A 25,503-nucleotide genomic window follows, 5' to 3' on the forward strand; every position below is an offset into this window, starting at 1 on the left:
CTGGGATAGGTGGGTGCCAGGATCCCGGCGTTCCTCCCGTGGCAAGGAGGGTGCTTGGGAATAGGGATAAACCCGAGCAGGAGAGCGGAGCTTGGGTTGAGGGGGGAACTGGTGGTGATGGCTCCGTTATCCCGGCACTGACAGCATTATTATCCCATCTGTGACGGCTCCGTTATCCCATCCGTGAGAGCTCCATTACCCCTGCACTGACGTCTCCGTTATCCCATAGGTTACGGCTCCGTTATCCCATGGGTGAGAGCTCCATTACCCCTGCACTGACGACTCCATTATCCCATAGGTAACGGCTCCGTTATCCCATCGGTGACGGCTCTGTTATCCCGGCACTGACGGCTCCGTTACCCCGGCCCTGACCATGTCCACTCCGGACCCCCCCATGGGTGGGACGCCGCGGCCGGGGCCCTCCCCGGGGCCAGGTCCCTCCCCCGGGGCCATGCTGGGGCCCAGCCCCGGGCCCTCGCCGGGCTCCGCTCACAGCATGATGGGACCCAGCCCTGGCCCCCCCTCGGCCGGGCACCCACTGCCGCCGCAGGGCCCCGCTGGCTACGCTCAGGACAACCTGCACCAGCTCCATAAGGTGAGGCCAGTGCCGGGATCCATCCCTGAGGGATGCTCCTAGGAGAGCTGGGAATGACGGGGCTCTGATCCTGGGGGTGTTTTTTGTCGTCCCCCCTCTCCAGCCCATGGACCCCCTGCACGAGAAGGGGCTGAGCGAGGACCCTCGCTATGGGCAGATGAAGGGGATGGGGCTGCGGCCGGGCGCGCACGCAGGGATGGGGCCTCCCCCCAGCCCCATGGACCAGCATTCCCAAGGTTGGTGTCTGCAAACTAAGGGGATGGAGCTCTGCAGCCTCTTCCGGGGGGGTTGCTTCCATCTGTTCCTCACACGTATCCCATGGGATAGGGAGACATGCAGGGAATGGCATCAAGGCTTGACTGCCCCTCTGCATGGCACAGTCTGTGCTGAGGTTGTGGAGGAGGACACAGTGTTCCCTCAAGGATTTGGGGCGTTCATTCCCTCCATGCATGAGCAGGAGGATTCCTGCACACATCCATTCTCCAATCCATGATTTTGGGGGTTGTTTTCCCTCTGCATGAGAAGGGCTCCAGCAGTTTCTTCGCTCAGGCCCATCCTTTCCAGATCCATGGCTTTGGGTTGGATAAAGCCCTCCAGAGCTTCCCAGGCCCCGGCTCCACCATGGGCGGGGGGGGGGGGGTGTGTGTGTGTCATTTCCTCCTTCCCCTGCCCCACTGCTCCCATTCCCAGCTCTGAGCTCCCTCTTTTCCAGGGTACCCTTCCCCGCTCGGTGGCTCCGAGCACGCTTCCAGCCCGGTGCCGGCCAACGGCCCCTCCTCGGGTGCCGCCATGGCCTCGGGACCGCTGGACGGAGCTGACCCACAGGCTCTGGGTGGGGGGCAGCAGAGCCGGGGCCCGACCCCCTTCAACCAGAACCAGCTCCATCAGCTCCGCGCTCAGATCATGGCCTACAAGATGCTGGCGCGGGGGCAGCCGCTGCCTGAGCACCTCCAGATGGCCGTGCAGGGCAAGCGCCCTGTGCCCGGCCTGCAGCAGCCCATGGCCACGCTCCCTCCGCCCGCCGTGGCCGGCACGGGGCCGGTGCAGGGCCAGGTGCAAGGGCCTGGAGCGGGACCAACACCTCCAAACTACAGCAGACCTCATGGTGAGTGCGGGCACGGAGGCACCAATGGGGTGGGATGGGGAGCTCCATCCCGTTCGGACCCATTGCTGTGGGCAGGGACCCCTCGCATGGAGTAGGTCTCTCCAGCCCGGCCTTGGCCACTGCCAGGGATGGGGCATCCAAACCTTCTCTGTCAACCCCATCCCTCACAGGGAAGCACTTCCCTATCTCCAACCTGGTTCTGTTTGAGCCTAACCCAGCTTTTCTCTGTTGCCAGGTATGGGGGGGCCCAACATGCCCCCGCCTGGACCCTCAGGAGTTCCCCCCGGGATGCCGGGGCAGCCACCCGGGGGCCCCCCCAAGCCCTGGCCAGAAGGTGAGGCCCTGGACCTGGGCGACCAGAGCCCATTGGGGGCTGCAGCAGTGGGGGCAAAGGAAGCAAGGGGCTGGGGGCAGAGCCTGAGCCGTGAGGGGGGATTCCCAGGTGATCCTGCTGGGAATGGTGGCTGAGCACGGGAGAACCAGCTTGGGCTGTGTGCTCTCCCCATGGAGCTTGAAGAAGCCCCATGTGCGCTCCCATGCAAGTCCCCTGCGTGTTCCGTGCGTGTTCCATGCATGTTCCATGCATGTTCCGTGTATCTGTGTCCCATGCGCGTCCCATGCATGACTCACGTGCATCCCACGTGTGTTCCCTGTGTCCCCTGCGTGTCCCTTGTGTGTCCCACACATGTCCCCTGTGTGTCCCACGCATGTACCCTGCATGTTCCCTGTGTATACCCTGTGTGTCCCCTGCGTGCCCCATGTGTGTCCCCCATCGTTCCTGTGTCCATCCCACTGCATCCCCGTGTCCCCACAGGGCCCCTGGCCAACGCGGCGGCCCCCAGCAGCGCCCCACAGAAGCTGATCCCGCCGCAGCCCACGGGGCGGCCCTCACCTGCGCCGCCGGCAGTGCCGCCAGCTGCCTCGCCGGTGATGCCGCCGCAGACGCAGTCGCCGGGGCAGCCGGCGCAGCCCGCACCCATGGTGCAGCTGCACCAGAAGCAGAACCGCATCACCCCCATCCAGAAGCCCCGCGGGCTGGACCCGGTGGAGATCCTGCAGGAGCGCGAGTACCGGTGGGTGCTGGGGGGGATCCCCTGCTAGGAGCATCCCAATCCCAATCCCGATTTGTTGGGATGCTCTGGTCTTTGGGTTGGGGGGTTTGGTCCTGCTCTCTGCAAGAAGGGGGAGCAGTGCCTTGCAGGAGGCAGGATCTTCCCTTTAGTGGTACCAAAGGAGGGCTTTGGGGTGGTGATGGAGAGAGGAGCCAAAGGTGCTGAGCAGGGGAGGCCGTCCTGGTGGGTCAGGAGGTTCAGGGTGGGCCCCCTCCATTGCTCAGCTCCGAGGGTTGGATCTGGTCTCAGGCTCAGTGAGGGGCTGGTACCCAAAGGCAATGCGGGCTCCATGGAGCTGGCCGAGCCCTCAGCCCCTGCCTGTGGCCCTGCAGGCTCCAGGCCCGCATCGCCCACCGCATCCAGGAGCTGGAGAACCTGCCGGGCTCGCTGGCCGGCGACCTGCGCACCAAGGCCACCATCGAGCTCAAGGCACTGCGGCTGCTCAACTTCCAGCGCCAGGTAAGGCCCTGCTGCCCCCGGGGAGGGGGGAACACAGTGCCATGAGCCCCATGGCTTCACCCCCGGGGATGGGGGGACACGGTGCCATGAGCCCCATGGCTTCACCCCCGGGGATGGGGGGACACGGTGCCATGAGCCCCATGGCTTCACCCCCGGGGATGGGGGGACACGGTGCCATGAGCCCCATGGCTTCACCCCCGGGGGTGCTCCGCAGCTGCGGCAGGAGGTGGTGGTGTGCATGCGGCGGGACACGGCACTGGAGACGGCGCTCAACGCTAAGGCCTACAAGAGGAGCAAGCGGCAGTCCCTGCGCGAGGCCCGCATCACTGAGAAGCTGGAGAAGCAGCAGAAGATCGAGCAGGAGCGAAAGCGACGCCAGAAGCACCAGGTTTGGGCTCCTGGTTGGGGCTCTGGGCTCCTGGTTCCGGGTCTGGGCTCCTGGTTCCGGGTCTGGGCTCCTGGTTCTGGCTCTGGGCTCCTGGTTCTGGCTCTGGGCTCCTGGGTTGGGCTCTGGGCTCCTGGGTTGGGCTCCTGGTTTGGGCTCTGGGCTCCTGATTCGGGCTCTGTGCCCATGGTTCAGGCTCTGTTTCCATGGTTCAGGCCCTGTTCCCATGGTTCAAGCTCTGTGCCCATGGTTCGGGCTCTGTGTTCATGGTGCTTGCTCTGTGCTCACGGCTGGTCCCGGTGCTCCCGTTCCCTGCAGGAATACCTCAACAGCATCCTGCAGCACGCCAAGGACTTCAAGGAATACCACCGCTCGGTGAGCGGGAAGATCCAGAAGCTGACCAAGGCGGTGGCCACGTACCACGCCAACACCGAGCGCGAGCAGAAGAAGGAGAACGAGCGCATCGAGAAGGAGCGGATGCGGCGCCTGATGGTAGCGGGGTTTGGGGTGCCCTTGGGGGGGATGTTGGGGTGCTGGGGGGGGGGCTCAGAATCCTCTCCCCGCAGGCTGAGGATGAGGAAGGCTACCGCAAGCTCATCGACCAGAAGAAGGACAAGCGCCTGGCCTACCTGCTGCAGCAGACGGACGAGTACGTGGCTAACCTGACAGAGCTGGTGCGGCAGCACAAGGCGGCCCAGGTGGCCAAGGAGAAGAAGAAAAAGAAGAAGAAGAAGGTGGGTTTGGCACAGAGCATGCAGGAGGTTGACTCCTTTTTGGTGCCATTGCTCCAGGTGGGTTTGGCACAGAGCGTGCAGGGGGTTGGCTCCTGCTTTGGTGCCATCGCTCAAGGTGGGTTTGGCACAGAGCATGCAGGAGGTTGACTCCTCTTTGGTGCCATTGCTCCAGGTGGGTTTGGCACAGAGCATGGAGGGGGTTGGTTCCTCTTTATGCCATCGCTCACAACCCTCCTCTTCCTCCTGCAGAAGGCAGAGAACGCGGAGGGGCAGCCGCCGGCCATCGGCCCGGATGGGGAGGTGAGGCCAGAGCCGGCTCCGTGCCCGAGCCTGGTGCGGATCCACGGGGACCCGTGGAGCCCAAGCTCGGCTCCCGCCGTGCTCCCGCTTTGCCCCCGCAGCCGCTGGATGAGACGAGCCAAATGAGCGACCTCCCAGTCAAAGTGATCCACGTGGAGAGCGGGAAGATCCTGACTGGCACCGATGCGCCCAAGGCCGGGCAGCTGGAGGCATGGCTGGAGATGAACCCTGGGTAGGTGCCCTCCAATGGGAATGGTGCTGGGAGTGGGATGGAATAGCCAGGGTTGGAGAGGACCTTAACATCATCCACGTCCAACCCCCACACCTCACACTGAACTGTGGCACCCAAGGCTCTGTCCAGCCTGGCCTTGAGCACTGCCAGGGATGGAGCGTTCACAATCTCCCTGGGCAACCCATTCCAGTGCCTCACCACCCTAACAGGAAAGAATTTCCTTCTTATACCTAATTTGAACTTCCCTTGTTTAAGTTTGAACCCGTTACCCTTTGTCCTGTCACGACAGTCCCTAATGAAGAGTCCATCCCCAGCATCCCTATAGGCATGGGGAAAGACCCCATCACCAATGGGAAAAGCTTGTTAGGAGGGTGACGGGTGGCTCTGGCTGCATTCCCTAAAGAATGCATGGAAGTTAAGGGGGGTTAAACCGGTGTTTTATGGGGGACTGGATAGTGCTGATGAGAACTGGAGGGGTTGGTCCCGCTGCACTGACCCGGCCCTGCCTGCATTGACCCAGGTACGAGGTGGCCCCGCGCTCCGACAGCGAGGAGAGCGGCTCCGAAGAGGAGGAGGAGGTGAGGAGCAGCCCCTGGCGCATCCCAAGGGATGGCGGCGCGGAGGGGATGGTGCTGAGCGGCCATCCGGGGGTTGTGTCCTGGCAGGAGGAGGAGGAGGAGCAGCCCCAGCCCACCCAGCCCGCGCTGCCCGTGGAGGAGAAGAAGAAGATCCCCGACCCCGACAGCGACGACGTCTCCGAGGTGGACGCCAGGCACATCATTGAGTGAGTCCTTCCCCGTCGGCAGGACCCATGGGGGGGCTCCCCGGGAGCTTCATTCCACAGGGATCCCATTGCTCATCCCCTTTTCTCCTGGGCAGGAATGCCAAGCAGGACGTGGACGATGAGTACGGGGTGTCGCAGGCACTGGCCCGGGGCCTGCAGTCCTACTATGCTGTGGCCCATGCTGTCACCGAGCGGGTAGACAAGCAATCCACGCTCATGGTCAACGGGGTCCTCAAGCAGTACCAGGTGGGGACGGGAGGCACCCAACGGGCTCCTCCTGGGCCTGCAGCCGGCTCCTTCCCACCCTTCAATCCCTGTTTTCCCCATAGATCAAGGGGCTGGAGTGGTTGGTGTCCCTGTACAACAACAACCTGAACGGCATCCTGGCCGATGAGATGGGGCTGGGCAAGACCATCCAGACCATCGCCCTCATCACGTACCTCATGGAGCACAAGCGCATCAACGGGCCCTTCCTCATCATCGTCCCGCTCTCGTAAGCACCGTGTTCTTGCTCAGCCAGGCCTTGGGACCGCGGCACCGGCGCCCCTTTGACCGAATCTTTTGGTTTTTCCCCCAGAACTCTGTCCAATTGGGCCTACGAGTTCGACAAGTGGGCTCCTTCTGTGGTCAAGGTCTCGTACAAGGCAAGTGCTGGCGCTGGGTTCGCTCCTGGGCTCCTTCAGCTTCACCTTTTCCTCCTTCCGGTCCTCACGTCCTTCATCCCATGGGATCTGGGATGCTTCCCGGCCCTGAATCCATGCTTGTCCTTCCCATTCCCATTGGGAATCACCTCTGCAGGGCTCGCCAGCAGCGAGACGCGCCTTCGTGCCGCAGCTCCGCAGCGGGAAGTTCAACGTCCTGCTCACCACCTACGAGTACATCATCAAGGACAAGCACATCCTGGCCAAGGTGGGCCCCCCCCCCCTTCAAGTCATCTTTCTCTTGGGATTCTCCCATTCTATTGCTTTTCCCTCCCCTTTAATCAATCCATGGGGTGAGGAGCACTCGGTAGAACCCTTCTGAGTTGGTCCCTGAACGCTGGGGGGGCTCTGCCTTGTCCCAACACCACGGGGTGAAGATGAACACCGGGGTGTCCCCTGGGTTGGGGACACCATGAAGAGCCACGCACCAAAACCCCAGCTCAGTTCTTGCCTTGGGCCATGGAAGGTGCTGGTGCTGGTGTCCTCCCTGCTCCTGGCTCAGGGTATCCCTCCGGTCCTCACCCCCCTGCTGCTCCCCATGGATGTGCGCTCACAGCCCAGAAAGCAGCCGTATTCTGGGCTGCATCCAAAGGAGTGTGGGCAGCAGGGCCAAGGGGGTGATCCTGCCCCTCTGCTCTGCCCTTGTGAGAGCTCACCTGGAGCACTGGGTGCAGTTCTGGTGTCCTCAACATAAAAAGGACGTGGAGCCGTTGGAACAAGTCCAGAGGAGGCCACGAGGATGCTCAGGGGCTGGAGCAGCTCCTGTATGGAGACAGGCTGAGGAAGTTGGGGCTGGGGAAGAGAAGGCTGCGGGGAGAGCTCAGAGCAGCTTCCAGTATCAGCAGGGGGCTATAGGGATGCTGGGGAGGGACTCTTCATTAGGGACTGCAGTGACAGGACAAGGGGTAACGGGTTCAAACTGAAACAGGGGAAGTTTAGATTGGGTATAAGGAAGGAATTCTTTCCTGTGAGGGTGCTGAGGCACTGGAATGGGTTCCCCAGGGAAGCTGTGAATGCTCAATCCCTGGCAGTGTTCAAGGCCAGGTTGGACAAAGCCTTGGGTGCCATGGTTCAGTGTGAGGTGTCCCTTCCCATGGCAGTGGGGTTGGAGCTGGATGACGTTAAGGCCCTCTCCAACCCTGGCTATTCCATGGTTCTGTGGTAGATCCGGTGGAAGTACATGATCGTGGACGAGGGCCACCGCATGAAGAACCACCACTGCAAGCTCACGCAGGTGCTCAACACCCACTACGTGGCCCCGCGGCGCCTGCTGCTCACCGGGACGCCGCTGCAGAACAAGCTCCCGGAGCTCTGGGCGCTCCTCAACTTCCTCCTGCCAACCATCTTCAAGAGCTGCAGCACCTTCGAGCAGTGGTTCAACGCCCCCTTCGCCATGACGGGCGAGAAGGTACGGCCGCGAGGCTGCGGTGGTGGGCTTGCAGCCATGAGGCTGCGGTGAGGGGCTCGTGGCCACAGGAGGTTGCGGTGAGGGTCTCGCAGCCTCTGGGCTCCTCTGCCTCACTGCAGCACCCACCTTAAGGGGAAGCATCCTGGGGTTGGGGTGGGCCTGCAGGGAGCAAACGGGAGGTGGGGCAATCGCTTCTGGTGTCCCCGGATCCCGGGGATCCCATGGGAAGAGCATCCCTTTGGTGAGGACTCCTCTCCCGCTGCCGCAGGTGGACCTGAACGAGGAGGAAACGATCCTGATCATCCGGCGCCTGCACAAGGTGCTGAGGCCCTTCCTGCTGCGCCGCCTCAAGAAGGAGGTTGAAGCGCAGCTGCCCGAGAAGGTGACGGCTCCTCCCTATCCCATGGGATGCGTGCGGGGCTCCGGGATGAGCCAGGGCCGTGCCGGGGGGATTCATTGCTCCCTGGTTGCCTGCAGGTGGAATATGTGATCAAGTGTGATATGTCAGCGCTGCAGCGCGTCCTCTACCGGCACATGCAGGCCAAGGGCGTGCTCCTCACCGACGGCTCTGAGAAGGACAAGAAGGTCGGGATACGGAAGTCTCCCTGTTTCGGGATGGGTGGGAATGCCGCCGGGGTGAGGGGGGGCTGCTCCGGCTCCTGCTGCTCGTCCCTGCAGCACCAAACTCCGCTTTGATAGGGACAAGGGTTTCAAAGCCAAGTGGGAATTCCGGCTGAGCGCTTCCGGAATGCTCCTCAGGAAACGGGGATGTCTGATTGTCCATTTCCTTGGCACAGGGTAAAGGAGGCACCAAAACCCTCATGAACACCATCATGCAGCTGCGGAAGATCTGCAACCACCCCTACATGTTCCAGCACATCGAGGTAATGCTATAGGGGTCTGCTATATGGGCATCAACCCAACAGGGATAAACCCAATGGGAGACCAACCCAACTGGGACCAACCCAGCTGGGATCAACCCAAGAGCTCCTGTGGTCATGGCATAGGCGAAGTGTTGCCCTCCATGTGCCAGGCTTCACGACACCAATGGGATGTATCCCATCAGGATGAGCTCCTTGGGAACAGCCTTGGTGCTTCCGGAGGCGATCCAGGAGCGGGCTCCCTGCCTGGTTCTCTCCCGGGCCCCTTCCATTGGGTTCCTTTGGCTGCGTGGCCAGTTCCTGACCCCATTCCTCTTCCCACTTGCAGGAATCCTTCTCGGAGCACTTGGGCTTCACGGGAGGCATCGTGCAGGGGTGAGTGCAGTGGTGGGGGGGGAGCCGCAGGGAGGAGCCCCATTGGGATTCCTGCTCCCGAGCCCTCATCTCCCTCCGCTCCTGCTCTTCCAGGCTGGATTTGTACCGTGCCTCTGGCAAGTTCGAGCTCCTCGACCGGATCCTGCCCAAGCTCCGCGCCACCAACCACAAGGTGCTGCTCTTCTGCCAGATGACCTCGCTCATGACCATCATGGAAGATTACTTCGCCTACCGCGGCTTCAAGTACCTCCGGCTGGATGGTGAGGGCCAAAGGGAGCAAAGGGCACCCAGGGGGGCTGGGTCCTGGCATCCAGGAGGCCCCCGTCGCGCTGGGAGGGCCAATACGGGAAGGACTTGGGGACTGGGGGATGAGCTGGAAGGTGCTTGGCGCCAGGAGAGCACGGACCCAACCTCCCTTAACCAGATCTGGTACCGGGGGGCTGCCGGAGCTGGCACAGCCCCGAGCCCTCTTTGCCAGCAGAAAGTAGTGCTGGGTCTGTATTGAATCCCTGGATTTGGTGCTGGCTCTGTAATGAATCCCTGGATTTGGTGCTGACTCCTTAATGAATCCCTGGATTTGGTGCTGACTCCTTAATGAATCCCTGGATTTGGTGCTGACTCCTTAATGAATCCATGGATTTGGTGCTGACTCCTTAATGAATCCATGGATTTGGTCCCAGCTCTATATTGAATCCATTAATTTGGTGCCGGCTCTATATTGAATCCATGGATTTGGTGCTGGCTCTTTTCTGATCCAGCCTGGGAGCAGCTTTGAGCCACTGCAGAGCTGAGGTGCAGAATGAGACCAGAGCGGCTCCGTGAGCCCTGGTTTCCCCTCCCAGTCCATGTTCTGGTCCCACCATGGAGCAATTCCCAACATGGGGAAGGCCCTCAAGGCCGGCTGATCCCCAGCTCCTGCTGCTGCCCCCTTAAAGCCAGGCACATCCCAAGCTCCAGCTCTTCTCCCAAGCACTCCTTGGCTCCTCTCTGGGCAGGATTAACCCCCCCCGCTCTGCTGCAGGGACCACGAAGGCTGAGGACCGGGGGATGCTGCTGAAGACATTCAACGAGCCGGGCTCCGAGTACTTCATCTTCCTGCTGAGCACTCGCGCCGGCGGCCTGGGCCTCAACCTCCAGTCGGCCGACACCGTCATCATCTTCGACAGTGACTGGAACCCGCACCAGGTACAGGCACAGCTCACCAACAGCCTACAATGTACAACCACCAACCCAACACCACCAACCAACCCAACAACCAACCAACTACCACCAACCAACAGCTAACTCAACGCCAACAACCAACCACCAACCAACCCTCCACCAACAAACCAACCCAACACCACCAGCCAGCCCAACACCAACTAACAATGAACCAACCCAACACCAGCAACCATCCAACCCACCACCAACCAACCACCAACCAACCCAGTGCCAACGAACAACGAACCCAACACCAACCAGCAACCAGCCAACCCAACAACCAACCCAGTGCCAAACACCAACCAACCCACCACCAACCAACCCACCACAACCAACCAACCCAACACCACCAACAACCAACCCAAAACCATCGAACAAACCAACTCAAAAACAACACGAGACAAATGCACCCAAAATCAACCAAACTGACCTGAAACCAACCCAAAACCAACAACCTAAATCCAACCCAAACCCAACCAACCCAACCCAACCAAACCAGGTCAAAACCAACCGAGCAACCCCCAAAAAACCCAACCAAACAAACAGAAACCACCCAAAGGGAGCAAAGTGAATGGAGACAACGGCTCCTTGAAGAGCTCTCAAGCCTCAGCCCCTCTCTGTGACCAGCAGCCGGTGCTGGCGGCTCCAGTCCAGGGATGAAGACGCAGCCACATCCCTGCATCCATCACCCATCCACCACCACCGTGTCCTTGCACAAGAACCGGGGCAGCTGCCGCTCCCTGCCCGCGCCGAGGCGTCGGACACCCGGCTCCGGAGGATCCCTGGGGATGATCCCGAGGCCTGACACCGTGTTTGTAACCCGGCAGGACCTGCAGGCCCAGGACCGGGCGCACCGCATCGGGCAGCAGAACGAGGTGCGCGTCCTCCGCCTCTGCACCGTCAACAGCGTGGAGGAGAAGATCTTGGCCGCCGCCAAGTACAAGCTCAACGTGGACCAGAAAGTGATCCAGGCCGGGATGTTCGACCAGAAGTCCTCGAGCCATGAGCGCAGAGCCTTCCTGCAGGCCATCCTGGAGCACGAGGAGCAGGACGAGGTAAGGGGCCTCCATTGACTCCTGAACGCGCGGCTCGGTGCGTCCCGGAGGAGCAGGAAGAGCTCGGCCCCCTCCATCCGTGGCTGCGTTCCAGGCCGGGTTGGACAGGGCCGGAGCAGCCTGCTCTAGAGGAAGGTGTCCCTGCCCGTGGCGGGGGTTGGAACCGGATGAGCTCTGCGGTCCCTTCCAACCCCAACCACTCCACGAGGAAGCGATAGATCTCAGGCTCAGAGAAGCTGCGGCTGCCCCATCCCTGGCAGCGCTCGAGGCCAGGTCGGACCACGGGGCTCGGAGCAGGCGGCTCCAGCGTGAGGGTTGGAACAAGCTGAGCCTTAAGGTCCCTTCCAACCCGAGCCCTTTCACGCCCCCCTGCCTGGTCCTAGCAGTAGCAAAGGGGTTTTTCTGTGTCGCGTCGGTGAGAGGCGCCGGATTGACAGCCCTGGAGACTGAAGTCCTCCTTTTATCCACAGAGCAGATACAGCGCGGGCAGCGGCAGTGGCAGCTTCCCCCACACTGCCTCCACCCTGTGCCTGACCGCTGAGTTGGAGGAACCACCTCTAAAGGTGAGAGGGGGTTGCTCAGTCTCCACGCCCATTCAATCCTCGGCCTCGCTGCTGACTCGGCCACCGCACGTTGCCAGCTCCCGCCGGTGCTCTTTGCACCGCGGAGAACGTAGAGAGACCAATTGAGACCCCCCCCAGCCCCAGAAAGAGAAACACCCCCCCCATAAGAGATCAATGCAGGGCGCAGCAGACACCACACACAGCCCCCCCCACCCCAACCATGGCCCCACGCGTCGGGTGCTAGCGCTGCCCCGGGGCCGAGCTCCGAGCGATGCCGCGGCCGAGCCGGCGCTCGCCCTCAGCCGCCGCCGTCTCCATCCCTGGCAGGAGGAAGATGAAGTCCCTGACGATGAGACTGTCAACCAGATGATTGCCCGGCACGAGGAGGAGTTCGACCTCTTCATGGTGAGCGTGGAGCAGGTGGAGGTGCGGGATGATGCCTGCGGTCCCCCCCCCAGGTAGCGGCCAGAGCAGCCTCTCTGTGAGCATCCCCTGCCTGGGAGCCAGGAAGCAGCAGGTAAAGCCAAAGCAGAGAGCAGGGCCCAAGCCAGGAGGATCCCGGCTCCGGTAAGGGATGAGCTCCTGGGATGGGAAGCCGGAGGAAGGGACTGTGGGGAGGAGGAGCTGAGGCTGCACCACAGCCTAAAAGCCGGTTTCCCACCTAAAATTGTCCCTCTTGGTGGGACGAGGAGCATGGAACGAGGAGGAAAAGCTTGGAGAGAGCCCAACGTGGAGCCTCCGTTGGGCAATGCCTTAGCCAGGGTGGCCATGCCCAATGGTGAAGCTGGTGCGGAGCAGAGCCATCGCCTCCCACCGCATCCATCAAAACACCCCCAGCCCCTCGCCCCTGGCTGCAGGTGGCGTCCCCAGCCCGGTGTCACCGCATCCCCTGGGTGCCCCTTGGCTCCTGCAGCACCGCGGGGACGCTCCAAGGGCAGAGCCCTCTCGTTGCAGCGCATGGACCTGGACCGGCGGCGCGAGGAGGCCCGGAACCCCAAGCGCAAACCGCGGCTGATGGAGGAGGACGAGCTTCCCTCCTGGATCATCAAGGATGACGCCGAGGTCGAGCGCTTGACCTGCGAGGAGGAGGAGGAGAAGATGTTTGGCCGCGGCTCGCGGCACCGCAAGGAGGTCGATTACAGCGACTCGCTGACGGAGAAGCAGTGGCTCAAGGTATACATGGTACAGCATCGTTCTGCAATGGCTTCTCACTGCTGCGGCCCCCGGGACCAGCGCCCTGGGCCGGGGACCTCACCAAAACCTAGCCTGGCAAACACTGTGCCCGTGGTGCTGCGGCACGGAGCTGGGCCATAGCCAGGCGTGGAAATGTGTGCCATAGCCAGGCATGGAGATGTGTGCCATAGCCAGGCATAGAGATATATGCCATACCCAGGCACAGGGCTGTGCCATCACCAGGCATGGAGATGTGTGCCACAGCCAGGCACAGGGCTGTGCCATGCCCAGGCACGGAGCCGCACCGTAGCCAGGCATGGAGCTGTGTGCCGTTGCCTGGCACAAAGATGTGCCATAGCCAGGCATGGGGCTCTGCTATAGCCAGGCATGGAGCTGGGCCATAACCAGGGACGGGGCTCTGCCATAACCAGGGGCTGCCCTGAGCAGGAGCAGGGAGTTGTGATGGTGGCTCCAGGAGCCTCTTGTTGCCGGCTCCTTTCTCCCCATCCCATAATGACCCCCCCCCCCCGCGAGGGACCTTCATGGCCACCCCCAGGGCAGGGACCGCAGCCGTCACGGTTGGGCCCGGGGGGCTCAGCGGCAGCCCCGCGCTAGCGGCCCCGTCCCGCGCAGGCCATCGAGGAGGGGACGCTGGAGGAGATCGAGGAGGAGGTTCGCCAGAAGAAGTCCTCCCGGAAGCGGAAGCGGGACCCGGACGTGGGCTCCAGCGCCGCCGCTGCAGCCGGCACCGCCAGCACCCGCAGCCGTGACAAGGACGAGGAGAGCAAGAAGCAGAAGAAGCGTGGGCGGCCGCCAGCGGAGAAGCTCTCACCAAACCCCCCAAACCTCACCAAGAAGATGAAGAAGATCGTGGATGCCGTCATCAAGTACAAGGACAGGTAGGAGGCACCGCATGGGCCCGGTCATGGCGGCAGCGCCCGGCATGGGGCGTCACGGTGGGGCCGGTGCTGGCGGTGCCACGCGGTGTCTCTTTGCAGCAGCAGTGGACGGCAGCTCAGTGAAGTCTTCATCCAGCTGCCGTCCCGCAAGGAGCTGCCCGAGTACTATGAGCTCATCCGCAAGCCTGTGGACTTCAAGAAGATCAAGGTAACGGCAGCACTGCGCCGGCACCAGCGGTCCTGGGTGCCAATGGATGCGGCCGTGGTGACTTGTGTTGGGTGCAGACAAACCACGGTGTGCGGTTGTGCCCACTGTGGTTGGGTTGCACCCGTTGGCATTGGGTTGTGCCCGTTGCGGTTGGGTTGTGCCCATTGATGTTGGGTTGTGCCCGTTGGCATTGGGTTGTGCCTGTTGGCATTTGATTGTGCCCATTGATGTTGGGTTGTGCCCGTTGCGGTTGGGTTGTGCCCGTTGCGGTTGGGTTGTGCCCATTGCCATTGGGTTGTGCCTGTTGGCATTTGATTGCACCCATTGGCGTTGGGTTGTGCCCATTGCCATTGGGTTGCAACCATTGCGGTTGGGTTGCCCCCATTGGCGCTGGCCAGGAGCATGACCCCTTCCCCTCTGGCAGGAGCGGATCCGCAACCACAAGTACCGGAGCCTCAACGACCTGGAGAAGGACGTGATGCTGCTGTGCCAGAATGCGCAGACCTTCAACCTCGAGGGCTCACTGGTGAGGGGGGATTGGGGCACCCGGGCCCGGCACCGGCACCACCGCGGCCGCGCTGGCTCTGTCCCATGCCCACCGGCTCCTTCCTCCTCCCCCAGATCTACGAGGACTCCATCGTGCTGCAGTCGGTGTTCACCAGCGTGCGGCAGAAGATCGAGAAGGAGGAGGAGAGCGACGGCGACGACAGCGATGAGGAGGAGGATGGCGAAGAGGAAGGCTCCGAGTCCGAGTGTGAGTGGCCCCATGGGGACACCCCAGGCCCCCCCCCTACCCCCCATCCTCATCCTCATCCTCGCCCTGCGCCCGCAGCGCGCTCGGTGAAGGTGAAGATCAAGCTGGGCCGCAAGGAGAAGGCGCCGGAGCGTGGTAAAGGCCGGCGGCGCACGAGCCGCAGCGCCCGCGCCAAGCCCGTGGTGAGCGACGACGACAGCGACGAGGAGCAGGAGGAGGTAAAGGAGCCCCACAACCGCCTCCTGCCCCACAACCGCCTCCTCCTCCTGCCCCACAACCGCCTCCTCCTGCCCTTTAACCGCCTCCTCCTGCCCCTTAACCACCTCCTCCTGCCCCACAACCACATTATCCAGCCCCACAACCGCCTCCTGCCCCATAAACATATCCTCCTGCCCCACAACCGCTTTGTCCTGCCCAACAACAGCCTCCTGCCCAACAACCACCTCCTGCCCCACACCTGCCTCCTCCTGCCCCACAACCTCCCCCCCCATCCCCATCGCTGAGCCCCCCCTTCCCGCAGGATCGCTCCGGCAGCGGCACCGACGAGGACTAAGGCCCCCGGCGGAGCCCGGACCCACATTCCAAGGCCCTGGCGCCGTCCATGTCCTGTGTCTCCACCCCAGCCCCACATCCCCCCCCCCCCACCCCGGGAGCCCTCCCAGCCCCGGGGTCGCAGCTGCGCCCTGTATAAAACCTCCATATTTATACAGCCGAGTGCCCTCCCCCCATGGTGCTCCCCATGGTGTCCCCCCCATGGTGCCCCCCCCAGCCGGCGCCTGTTGCTGTCACTGGATTTTGAACAGTAATAAAGGAAGCGAAGAGGAAATCAGTGCAATTGATGGGGCTTGGGGGCGATCCATGGGGGTTCTATGGTGCTCAGTGGGGGTCTGTGAGGGGGCTGGGGGGGGTGTTTGGGGAGGGTCTATGGGGATTCAATGGAGGCCTATGAGGGGGTCTTTGGGGGGTCCATGGGAGCTCAATGGGGATCTGTGAGGGGGCTGGGGAGGTTCTATGGGGAATCAATGGGGATCTATGAAGGGGCTGGGGGGGGTCTATGGGGGTTCTATGGGGACTCAATGGGGATCTATGAAGGGGCTGGGGGGGGTCTATGGGGGTTCTATGGGGACTCAATGGGGGTCAATGAAGGGGCTGGGGGGGGTCTATGGGGGTTCTATGGGGACTCAATGGGGGTCAATGAAGGGGCTGGGGGGGGGTATGGGGGTTCTATGGGGACTCAAGCAGCGGCCCCCGCCCAGCGCCACCGCGGCTCCGGGATGGGGCCGGCGGCGGCCGCGCTGCTGCGGCTGCTCCTGCTCGGGGCGGCGGCGGCGGCGGCACCGGGAGCAGGTAACGGGGGGGGAGCGGGACCGGGACCGGGACCGGGGATGGGTGCGGGGATGGGGGGTGTGGGGGAACCGGGGGGTCCCGCTGCTGGGGGGGGAACCGGGGGCATCCGGACACACCGGGGCTCGGCCCCGCCACGAGGTCTGACCCCGCCCCCCCCCCAACGGGGTCCGTCCCCATCCCCCCCCGGGGTCCGCGTGGGGGAGGACGGGGGTGGGGGTGGGGGGGGGGAACCGGCGCCGTTCACCGGGACCCCCCCATGGTCGCGGGCGGAGGGCGGGGCTGGTGGGCGGGGATAAGGAAGCGCCGTCCCGCCCGTCCCCCCCCCCGCGGCGCCGCCAAGGGCCAATCACAGTCCGCGCAACGCCCCGCCCTGCGGCGGACGCGCTTTTGATTGGCGGGAGCGCGGACTGGCCACCCGGCGGGGAAACCCCCGCTGGCCAATGAGAGAGCGGCGCGCCCGGGAGGGCGAGGGGTGGCCACGCCCAACGGGGGCTGCGGGTGTGGCCGGCGCCGGGAATGGGGCTGGGACCCCTTGGAACGGGGCTGGAAAACCCGGAAATGGGGCAGAAAAACCGGGAATGGGGCAGAAAAACCGGGAATGGGGCAGAAAAACCGGGAATGGGGCAGAAAAAACGGGAATGGGGATGGAAAACCGGGAACGGGGCAGAAAAACTGGGAATGGGGATGGAAAACCGGGAGCGGGGCAGAAAAACCGGGAATGGGGCTGCAAAACCGGGAATGGGGCAGAAAAACCGGGAATGGGGATGGAAAACCGGGAATGGGGATGGAAAACCGGGAATGGGGCAGAAAAAACGGGAATGGGGATGGAAAACCGGGAATGCGGCAGAAAAAACGGAATGGGGCAGAAAAACCGGGAATGGGGATGGAAGACTGGGAATGGGGCAGAAAAAACGGGAATGGGGCAGAAAAACTGGGAATGGGGATGGAAAACCCGGAAATGGGGATGGAAAACCTGGGAATGCAGCAGAAAATCCTGGGAATGGGATCCAGGGATCAGCTCCATCCCCGGGCCGCACCCAGGGTCCACGACAGGGTCACCGGGGGCAAAGGTCGCCTCAGGTCATCCGGTCACACCCAACCCCTCCCGTGGCAAAGTCCCGGTACCGGGGGGGGGGTTGGGCTGAGCCCGGTACCGGGGGGGGGTTGGGCTGAGCCCGGTACCGGGGGGGGGTTGGGCTGAGCCCGGTACCGGGGGGGGGCGGGTTTGGTCTGACCGGGCTGCCCGCAGGCCCCGGGGAGTGCGGGCGGAGGCAGTTCCGGTGCGGGGACGGTTCCTGCATCGCCCGCTCCTGGGTGTGCGACGGCAGCGCCGAGTGCCGGGACGGCTCCGACGAGACCGCCGAGAGCTGCAGTGAGTGCCCGTGGGCCGTGTGTCACGTGTGTGTCACGTGTGTCCTGTGTGTTGTGTGTGTCATGTGTGTGCCATGTGTCACATGTGTGTCCTGTGTGTGCTATGTGCCATGTGTGTGCTATGTGTTGTGTGTGCCATGTGTGTGTCGTGTGTGTGTCGTGTGTTATGTCTTTGTCATGTGTGTGCTATGTGTTGTGTTTCATGTGTGTGCTGTGTATCATGTGTTGTGTGTGCCATGTGCCTTGTACTATGTACCACATACCATGTGCCATGTACTGTGTTCTGTATGCTGTGTATCATGTGTCATGTGTGCGCCATGTGTCATGTGTGTGCCGTGTGTCCTGTGTGTACCATGTGTGAGCCATGTGTCCTGTGTGTGCCATGTGTGTGCCATGTGTCCTGTGTGTGCCGTGTGTGTGCCATGTGTCCTGTGTGTGCCATGTGTGTACCATGCGTGTCCTGTGTGTGCCATGCACCCTGTGCCGTGCCCCAGGCTCCGTGTCCTGCTCCCCATCCGAGTTCAGCTGCGGGGGACTCCGGGGTCGCTGCGTTCCCCTGCTCTGGCGCTGCGATGGGCACCGCGACTGTGAGGACGGCTCCGACGAGCTGCAGTGCCGTGAGTGCCCCATAGCCCCCATAGCCCCCCATAACCTCCATAGTCCCAATAACCCCCATAGCCCCCCATAACCTCCATAGCCCCCCCCAACCCCCATAGCCCCCCAAATCCCCCATAACCCACACAGCCCCCATAACCCTCCATAGCCTCCATAGCCCACATAGCACCCATACCACCCCATAGTCCCCATAACCCCTCATAGCCCCATAACCCCCCCATAGCACCCATCCCCCCCCATAACTCCCCATAGCTCCCCATAGCCCCATAGCCCCCATAACCCCCCATAGCCCCCGTCGTGCCCCCGCACTGACCCGTGCCCCGCAGCGCCCCGCTCCTGCGGCCCGGATCAGCTCCGCTGCGGGAGCGGCTCCTGCATCTCCCGCGCCTTCGCCTGCGACGGGGACCGCGACTGCGAGGACGGCGCGGACGAGGCCGGGTGCCCCCCAGCGCCCCCGTGCGGCGCCGACGCCTTCCGCTGCCTCGACGGCTCCTGCGTGCCCCGGCTCTGGGCCTGCGACGGGGACCGCGACTGCCCCGACGGCTCGGACGAGGCGGCCCCGAGCTGCGGCCCCCCCCGCGCCCCCCGCGCCTGCCCCCCCCTGCAGCTGCGCTGTGGCTCCGGGCGCTGCGTGCCCCGGCGCTGGCGCTGCGACGGCACCGAGGACTGCGCCGACGGCGCCGACGAGCGCGGATGCGGTGCGCGAACACCCCCCTCGGACCCACACTGAGCACCGTGTGCGCCCCATTGAGCCCATCTGCACCCCACTGAGACCCCTGTGCCCCACTGAGCCCATCTGCACCCCATTGAGCACCATGTGCACCCCAGTGAGACCCCTGCGCCCCACTGAGCCCATCTGCACCCCATTGAGCACCATGTGCGCCCCACTGAGACCCCTGCACCCTGTTGATCCTCATCAGCACCCCATTGAGCACCATGTGAGCCCCATTGAGACTCTACACCCCACTGAGCACCATGTGCACCCCATTGAGCCCATGTGCACCCCATTGAGCACCATGTGTGCCCCATTGAGACCCCTGCACCCCACCGAGACCCCTGCATCCCATTGAACACCCAATGAGCACCATCTGTGCCCCACTGAGACCCCTGCACCCTGTTGATCCTCATCAGCACCCCATTGAGCACCATGTGAGCCCCATTGAGACCCCTGCACCCCACCGAGACCCCTGCATCCCATTGAACACCCCATTGAGCACCATCTGTGCCCCACTGAGACGCCTGCACCCTATTGAGATCCCTGCACCCCATTGAGCACCATGTGCACCCCTCTGAGACCCATTGGCACCCCACTGATTCCATCTGCACCCTGTTGATCCCATCTGCACCCCCTTGCCCCCCTGTACCCCACTGACCCCCATCATCACCTCAATTCCTCCCCGTCCCCCCCCCCCAATCCCTGGTGCACATTCGGGAGTGGGCACAAGTTTTGTGGTGCAGGTTGAGTGTGTGTGTGGGGGTCCCTCATGGGGTGCAGATCAGTTGGGGGGCACCGGCCCGCTCTGACCCCCCGTGCCCCCCCACAGCCGCCGTCTCGTGCCGCCCGGACCAGTTCAGCTGCGGGGACGGGCGCTGCATCCCGAGGCTGCGGCGCTGCGACGGCGAAACCGACTGCGCCGACGGCAGCGACGAGGCTGAGTGCAGGAACGGTGAGCGCGGGGGGGGGCGCCATGGGGAGGAGTTGGGGGTCCCATGGGGGGGGCTCTGACACCCCCTGTGTGTGTCCACCCCCAGTGACCGCCTGTGCTGGGTTCCGGTGCCGCTCCGGTGAGTGCATCCCCATGGAGCGCGTCTGCGACCACCGCCGCGACTGCCGGGATTGGTCGGATGAGCCCCTCAAGGAGTGCGGTAGGGCCGGGACGCCCCCACAATGAGGGACCACGTTGGGGGAGGGTCGGGTCTGGGCGTCTCCCCCCTAACCCACACCCCCATTTGGGCTCCGTTCCCCCCCTCCCATAGGGGTCAATGAGTGCCTGGACGGCGGCGGCTGCTCCCACGTGTGCCGGGACCTGCCCCTGGGCTACGAGTGCCTGTGCCCCGACGGCTTCCGGTTGGGCCCCGATGGACGGAGCTGCCTCGGTGAGTGCTGACCCACCCCCCCGAACCCCATTATGGGACCCCCCAACTCCCATCCATGGGAACCCCTATGGGCTGCCCCCGACCCCCGTTGTTCCCACCCCCCCGCAGACATTGACGAGTGCCAGGACCCGACCGCCTGCAGCCAACAGTGCCACAACCTCCCGGGCTCCTACAAGTGCGACTGCGGGGGTGGCTACAGGCTGGACCCCGGCACCAACGCCTGCCGCGCGCTCGGTGAGGCCCGAGCCGCCCCCCCCCCCCCGCCATGAGCCCAATTCATCGGCCTTCACCCCAAGTCTGGTGCTGGGGAGGGTCCATGGGGGACGCTGTGGGTGCCTGGCGCTCCGCTTCCATGGGGTGTCCCTGGTGGGTTGGGGTGTCCGTGGTGGGGGGGATGCTGCGGTTCCCTGCGTCCACAGGGGGTTGCTGCAGTTCCATTTGCGTCCACGGGGCGGCGCCTCGTTTACGGCGCTGCAGTTCCATTTGCGTCCACGGGCGGCGCTGCGCGCGCCGGCTCCGCTGTTCCACGCGTGCCCCCGGGGGGATGCTGCAGTTCCACGTGTGCCCACGGGGCGGCGCTGCTCACTGCCGGCTCCCGCAGGGCCGCCCCCCGCGCTGCTGTTCTCGCTGCGGCACGAGCTGCGGGAGGTGGCGCTGGACGGCGCCGGGTACCGGCGGCTGCTGGGGCCGCTCAAGCACCTCGGGGCCCTGGACGTGCACGTGGGAAACGGCTCCGTGTTCTGGGCCGACCTCAGCCGGGGGCGCATCTACCGGTGAGCAACCCCCGGGACCCGCATCCCATCCCAAACCCATCCCATCTGATCCCACTGAATCCCATCCCCATCCCCATCCCATCCCCATACCAAACCCATCCCGATGCCATTCCCATCCCTATCCCATCCCATCCCCATCCCATCCCATCCTACTGCATCCCATTTCAACCCTTCCCCATCCCATCCCATCCCCATCCCATCTGATCCCACTGAATCCCATTGCCATCCCATCCCCATACCAAACCCATCCCAATGCCATTCCCATCCCTATCCCATCCCATCCCATCCCCATCCCATCCCATCCCATCCTACTGCATCCCATTCCAACCCTTCCCCATCCCATCCCATCCCATCCTACTGCATCCCATTCCAACCCTTCCCCGTCCCATCCCATCCCCATCCCATCCCATCTTACTGCATCCCATTCCACCCCTTCCCCATCCCATCCCATCCCATCTGATCCCACTGCATCCCATCCCATCTCATCCCCATACCAAACCCATCCCCATCCATATCCCAGTGCCGTCCCCATCCCTATCCCATCCCATCTGATCCCATTGAATCCCATTCCCATCTCCATCCCATCCCCATCCCAAACCCATCCCCATCCCTATCCCATCCCCATCCCAATGTCATTCCCATTCCCATCCCATCCTACTGCATCCCATTCCACCCGTTCCCCACCCCATCTCATCTGATCCCACTGCATCCCATCCAAACCTGTCCCTATCCCATCCCCATCCCTATCCCATCCCCATCCCTAGCCCATCCCTATCCCCCCCCCCATCCCCATCCCATCCCTATCCCACCCCCATCCCATCCCCATCCCTATCCCATCCCTATCCCCCCCCACCTCCATCCCATCCCTATCCCACCCCCATCCCATCCCTATCCCTATCCCATCCCTATCCCACCCCCATCCCAATCCCATCCCATCCCATCCAAATCCCACCCATCCCCTCCTGCAGGTCTCCACTGGCCGGCACAGCCAATCCCCCCCAGCAGGTCCCGGTGGTGGAGCTGGGCTCGGGGACCCCGGACGCCATTGCTGTGGATTGGCTCCATCACCTCCTTTACTGGACCGACTCCGGCCTCGGCTCCGTGTCTGTGGCGGACGCCAGCGGTGCCTGGAGCCGGACGCTGCTGCAGGAGGAGGGAGCCAAACCCTGCGGCATCACCGTGGACCCGCTGCAGGGGTACGGGGGGCATGGGAGGGGGCAGATGGGGAGGGCACAGGGAGATGGGGGTTGACGGCTCTGCACCCCCCCCCTCCAGGTTCCTGTACTGGACCGACTGGGGAGCCAGCGCCAAGATCGCTCGGAGCCGCCTCGATGGCTCTGATGCGGCACCACTGGTGACCGAGGATGTGGAGTGGCCAAACGGGATCACCTTGGGTGAGCGCTGGTGCTGCCTTGGTCCCATCCCCATCCCTTCCCCATCCCATCCCATCCCCATCCTGTCCCCATTCTCATCACATCCCATCCCCATCCGTGCCCATCCCCACCCTGTCCCCATCCCCATCCGTGCCCATCCCCACCCTGTCCCCATTCCCATCACATCCCATCCCCATCCTGTCCCCATCCCATACCCATGCATTCCCCGTGCCCATCCCCATCCTGTCCCCATTCCCATCCCATCCCCATCCTGTCCCCATTCTCATCGCATCCCATCCCCATCCTGTCCCATCCCATCCCCATCCCTTCCCCATCCATGCCCATCCCCATCTCATCCCATCCCATCCCCATCCTGTCCCCATCCCATTCCCATCCCCATCCCTTCCCCATCCGTGCCCATCCCCATCCCATCCCCATCCTGTCCCCATCCCCAACCCCATCCCATCCCATCCCATCCCATCCCATCCCATCCCATCCCATCCCCATTGCATCCCCACCTCACGTCTCCCCTGCCCCAGATCTGCCCTCCCGGCGCCTGTTCTGGGTGGACGCACGGCTCCACTCCCTCTCCAGCGTGGACGTGGACGGGGGCCGGCGCCGGACACTGCTCATGGACCCCGCAGTGCTGGTGCAGCCGTTCGCCATCGCCGTGTTCGAGGTGAGCCCCCCCCGGGCCCTCCAGGGTGCCCCATTCTCCATTCCCATCCCCATTCCTATCCCCATTCCCATCCCCATTCCCATTCCTGCAGGAGTGGATTTACTGGAGCGATTCCCAGCTCGGGGCCGTGTTCGCGCTCGGGCTCCACTCGGAGCCGGGGCCACAGCGGCTGCTTCAGGAGCGGTTCCCGGTGCAGGGATTGGTGCTGGTGCATCCCCTGCGGCAGCCCACAGGTACCGGGTCCATCCATGTCCATCCGGGTCCAACCCATGTCCATCCGTGTCCATCTGTGTCCATCCAGGTCCATCCCATGTTCATCCATGTCCATCCCATGTTCATCCATGTCCATCCCATGTCTATCCATGTCCATCCTATGTTCATCCATGTCCATCTGTGTCCTTCCATGTCTGTCCCACGTCCATCCCATGTTCATCCTGTGTCCCTATGTCCCTGTTTCCATCCCATCTCTATCCCCATTCCCATTCCCCCTCCTGACCCCTGTGCCCCTCCCTGCAGCCCCCTTGGCCCCTCTGGACGTGGCCCTCCCACAGCCCCCCGCCAGCGGCCATGAGGGGGTCCTGGAGCCCACAACCAGCACTGAGACCCCTGGGACCCCCAACAGCACCGGCACATCCGGCAACGCCACCGCAGGTACCGGCCCCATAGCCCAACCTCATAACCCAGCCCCATAGCCTAGCCCCACACCCACCCCTCTTCCCTTCTCCCCCAGGCAGCCGTGGCGGTGCCGTGGGTCCCGTGGGCAGCAGAACAGCATTGACGGCGCTCGCGGTGATGCTGCCACTGGGTACATTTGTGGGGGATTCCCCATTGTCCCTTATGGAGGGGAGGGGTCCCCATTGTCCCTTATGCGGGGGGTGTCCCAGTGGTCCCTTATGGGGGGGAGGTCCCCATGGTACCTTATGGGTGGGGTTCCCATTGCCCCTTATGGGGGGGGGGGGCCCATGGTCCCTTATGGGGGGGTCCCCATTGTCCCTTATGGTGGGGTTCCCATTGTCCCTTATGGGTGGGTCCCCATTGTCCCTTATGGGGGGGGACCATGGTCCCTTATGGTGGGGTCCCCATTGTCCCTTACGGGGGGTGTCCCCATTGTCCCTTACGGGAGGGTCCCGATGGTCCCTTATGCGGGGGTCCCCATTGTCCCTTATGGGGGGGCCCCCATGGTCCCTTATGGGGGGGTCCCCATGGGGTTACCCAATGGGTGCCAATGGGGTCCCTGCTGACACTGCCTCCCCCGCAGCGGTGCTGGTGCTGGTGGGTGCCGCTGCCCGCGGGCTCTGGCGCTGGTGGCGGCGCCGCAGCACCCAGAGCATCAGCTTCAGCAACCCCGTGTTCCGCAAGGCCGGGCACCAGGAGGAGGAGGAGGAGCCGCTGGGGGTGCCTCGGGCCCCCCTGGTGAGCGCCGGGGTCCTATGGGGCAGGGAAGCTCCATGTGGGGGACTATGGGGTGGGGTGGGGCTTCCTATGGGGGTTATGGGGGGTGGGTCCCTGTGGGGGCTTATGGGGCAGACGGGGGCTCCATATAGGCACTTATTAGGCAGGGGGGGTCCCTACAGGGGACTATGGGGAAGGGGGGGGCTCCCTATGGAGGGTTATGAGGCAGGGGAGCTCCCTATGGGGAGTTATGGGGATGGGGGCTCCCTGTGGGGGGTTATGGGGCAGGGGTGCTCCTTATGGGGGGCTATGGGGCAGAGGAGGGCTCCACTGGCGTTCTGTGGGGCAGGGGTATCCCAATGGGGTCCTATGGGGCAGAGAGGGCCTCCTATGGGGGGCTGTGGGGCAGGGGGAGCTCCAATGGGGCTCTGACCCCCCTGCTTCTTCCCCCAGGTGCTGGATGATGACGTGGCCTGAGCTCGGCACCGCGCAGTCATGCGTGTTCCTCAGCTCCAGGGCACGGCCACGCACGTGCGGGGCTGGACCTGCTCATATGTGGTCACATGTGGTTGTATGTGGTCACATGTGGTCATATGTTGTTGGATGTGGTCATATGTGGTTGGATGCGGTCAAATGTGGTTGGATGTGGCTGGATGCGGTTGTGTTCATGTATGTGGTCGTATGTGGTCACATGTGGTTGTATGTGGTCACATGTGGTTGGATGCGGTTGGATGTGGCCAGCCTGGACCACGCGTGTTTGTGCGTGATGCTGCGCACGCCTCAACACGGGGCACCCGTGGCACACACGGGCTCTGCACGCCAGCACACGTGTGCACACGCAGCAGGTGCTGCTTTGAACCAAAAACTGTGAAACTGAACCCAAAACGTGGCCTTGGGGGGAGCGGGGGGTGGGAGGGCCCTGTGGCGATGGAG

At 63.6% G+C, this 25,503-nt stretch overlaps 2 protein-coding genes across 7 annotated transcripts; both read left to right on the plus strand.

Moving 5' to 3' along the window:
* Window positions 1-308: 308 nt before the first annotated feature.
* Window positions 309-15,531, plus strand: SMARCA4 (SWI/SNF related, matrix associated, actin dependent regulator of chromatin, subfamily a, member 4). 6 transcript variants are annotated; one of them, XM_057404280.1, is made up of 34 exons: window positions 309-595; window positions 699-831; window positions 1,308-1,700; window positions 1,936-2,034; window positions 2,515-2,773; window positions 3,145-3,271; window positions 3,486-3,659; window positions 3,975-4,148; window positions 4,223-4,390; window positions 4,640-4,690; window positions 4,792-4,922; window positions 5,443-5,500; window positions 5,588-5,706; window positions 5,802-5,952; window positions 6,036-6,199; window positions 6,284-6,350; window positions 6,505-6,615; window positions 7,573-7,815; window positions 8,084-8,197; window positions 8,293-8,400; window positions 8,613-8,699; window positions 9,025-9,071; window positions 9,165-9,331; window positions 10,093-10,256; window positions 11,099-11,326; window positions 11,797-11,889; window positions 12,217-12,294; window positions 12,844-13,062; window positions 13,696-13,961; window positions 14,061-14,169; window positions 14,594-14,695; window positions 14,791-14,923; window positions 15,002-15,141; window positions 15,444-15,531. In XM_057404280.1, the coding sequence occupies exons 1-34, from the start codon at window positions 374-376 to the stop codon at window positions 15,474-15,476; spliced, it is 4,932 nt and encodes a 1,643-aa protein (XP_057260263.1). In that variant the 5' UTR covers window positions 309-373; the 3' UTR covers window positions 15,477-15,531. The 6 variants fall into 6 exon arrangements, with proteins under 6 accessions (XP_057260263.1, XP_057260264.1, XP_057260265.1 ...); XM_057404281.1 differs by lacking the exon at window positions 11,797-11,889 and having other exon boundaries at window positions 12,844-13,071; XM_057404282.1 differs by lacking the exon at window positions 11,797-11,889 and having other exon boundaries at window positions 12,844-13,071; window positions 14,064-14,169.
* A 640-nt stretch (window positions 15,532-16,171) lies between these two features.
* On the plus strand, window positions 16,172-25,077 carry LOC130596544 (low-density lipoprotein receptor-like). The gene is made up of 17 exons (XM_057404277.1): window positions 16,172-16,270; window positions 17,520-17,642; window positions 18,136-18,258; window positions 18,583-18,954; window positions 19,801-19,923; window positions 20,009-20,122; window positions 20,234-20,353; window positions 20,462-20,587; window positions 20,955-21,126; window positions 22,095-22,322; window positions 22,402-22,520; window positions 23,039-23,178; window positions 23,270-23,411; window positions 23,695-23,829; window positions 23,909-23,983; window positions 24,437-24,591; window positions 25,024-25,077. Exons 1-17 carry the CDS (start codon window positions 16,198-16,200, stop codon window positions 25,045-25,047), a joined length of 2,364 nt encoding a protein of 787 aa, XP_057260260.1. The 5' UTR covers window positions 16,172-16,197; the 3' UTR covers window positions 25,048-25,077.
* Window positions 25,078-25,503: the final 426 nt, after the last annotated feature.

The sequence above is a fragment of the Pezoporus wallicus genome, unplaced genomic scaffold (genome assembly GCF_028554395.1).
Source record: "Pezoporus wallicus isolate ANWC-B61680 ecotype Strahan unplaced genomic scaffold, APGP_CSIRO_Pwel_v1 contig_12673, whole genome shotgun sequence".
NCBI lineage: Eukaryota > Metazoa > Chordata > Aves > Psittaciformes > Psittacidae > Pezoporus > Pezoporus wallicus.

What these genes read in the sequence shown, in the direction of transcription:
- LOC130596544 (XM_057404277.1), top strand. Translation starts at nt 16,198, where the DNA reads ATGGGGCCGGCGGCGGCCGCGCTGCTGCGGCTGCTCCTGCTCGGGGCG. An exon ending in GGCGGCGGCACCGGGAGCAG is followed by an intron (nt 16,271 to 17,519) that starts GTAACGGGGGGG and finishes GGCTGCCCGCAG; the next exon opens with GCCCCGGGGAGTGCGGGCGG. An exon ending in GGGTGCCTCGGGCCCCCCTG is followed by an intron (nt 24,592 to 25,023) that starts GTGAGCGCCGGG and finishes TTCTTCCCCCAG; the next exon opens with GTGCTGGATGATGACGTGGC.
- SMARCA4 (XM_057404280.1), top strand. Translation starts at nt 374, where the DNA reads ATGTCCACTCCGGACCCCCCCATGGGTGGGACGCCGCGGCCGGGGCCC. An exon ending in TCGCCATGACGGGCGAGAAG is followed by an intron (nt 7,816 to 8,083) that starts GTACGGCCGCGA and finishes CCGCTGCCGCAG; the next exon opens with GTGGACCTGAACGAGGAGGA. An exon ending in AGCACGAGGAGCAGGACGAG is followed by an intron (nt 11,327 to 11,796) that starts GTAAGGGGCCTC and finishes TTTTATCCACAG; the next exon opens with AGCAGATACAGCGCGGGCAG.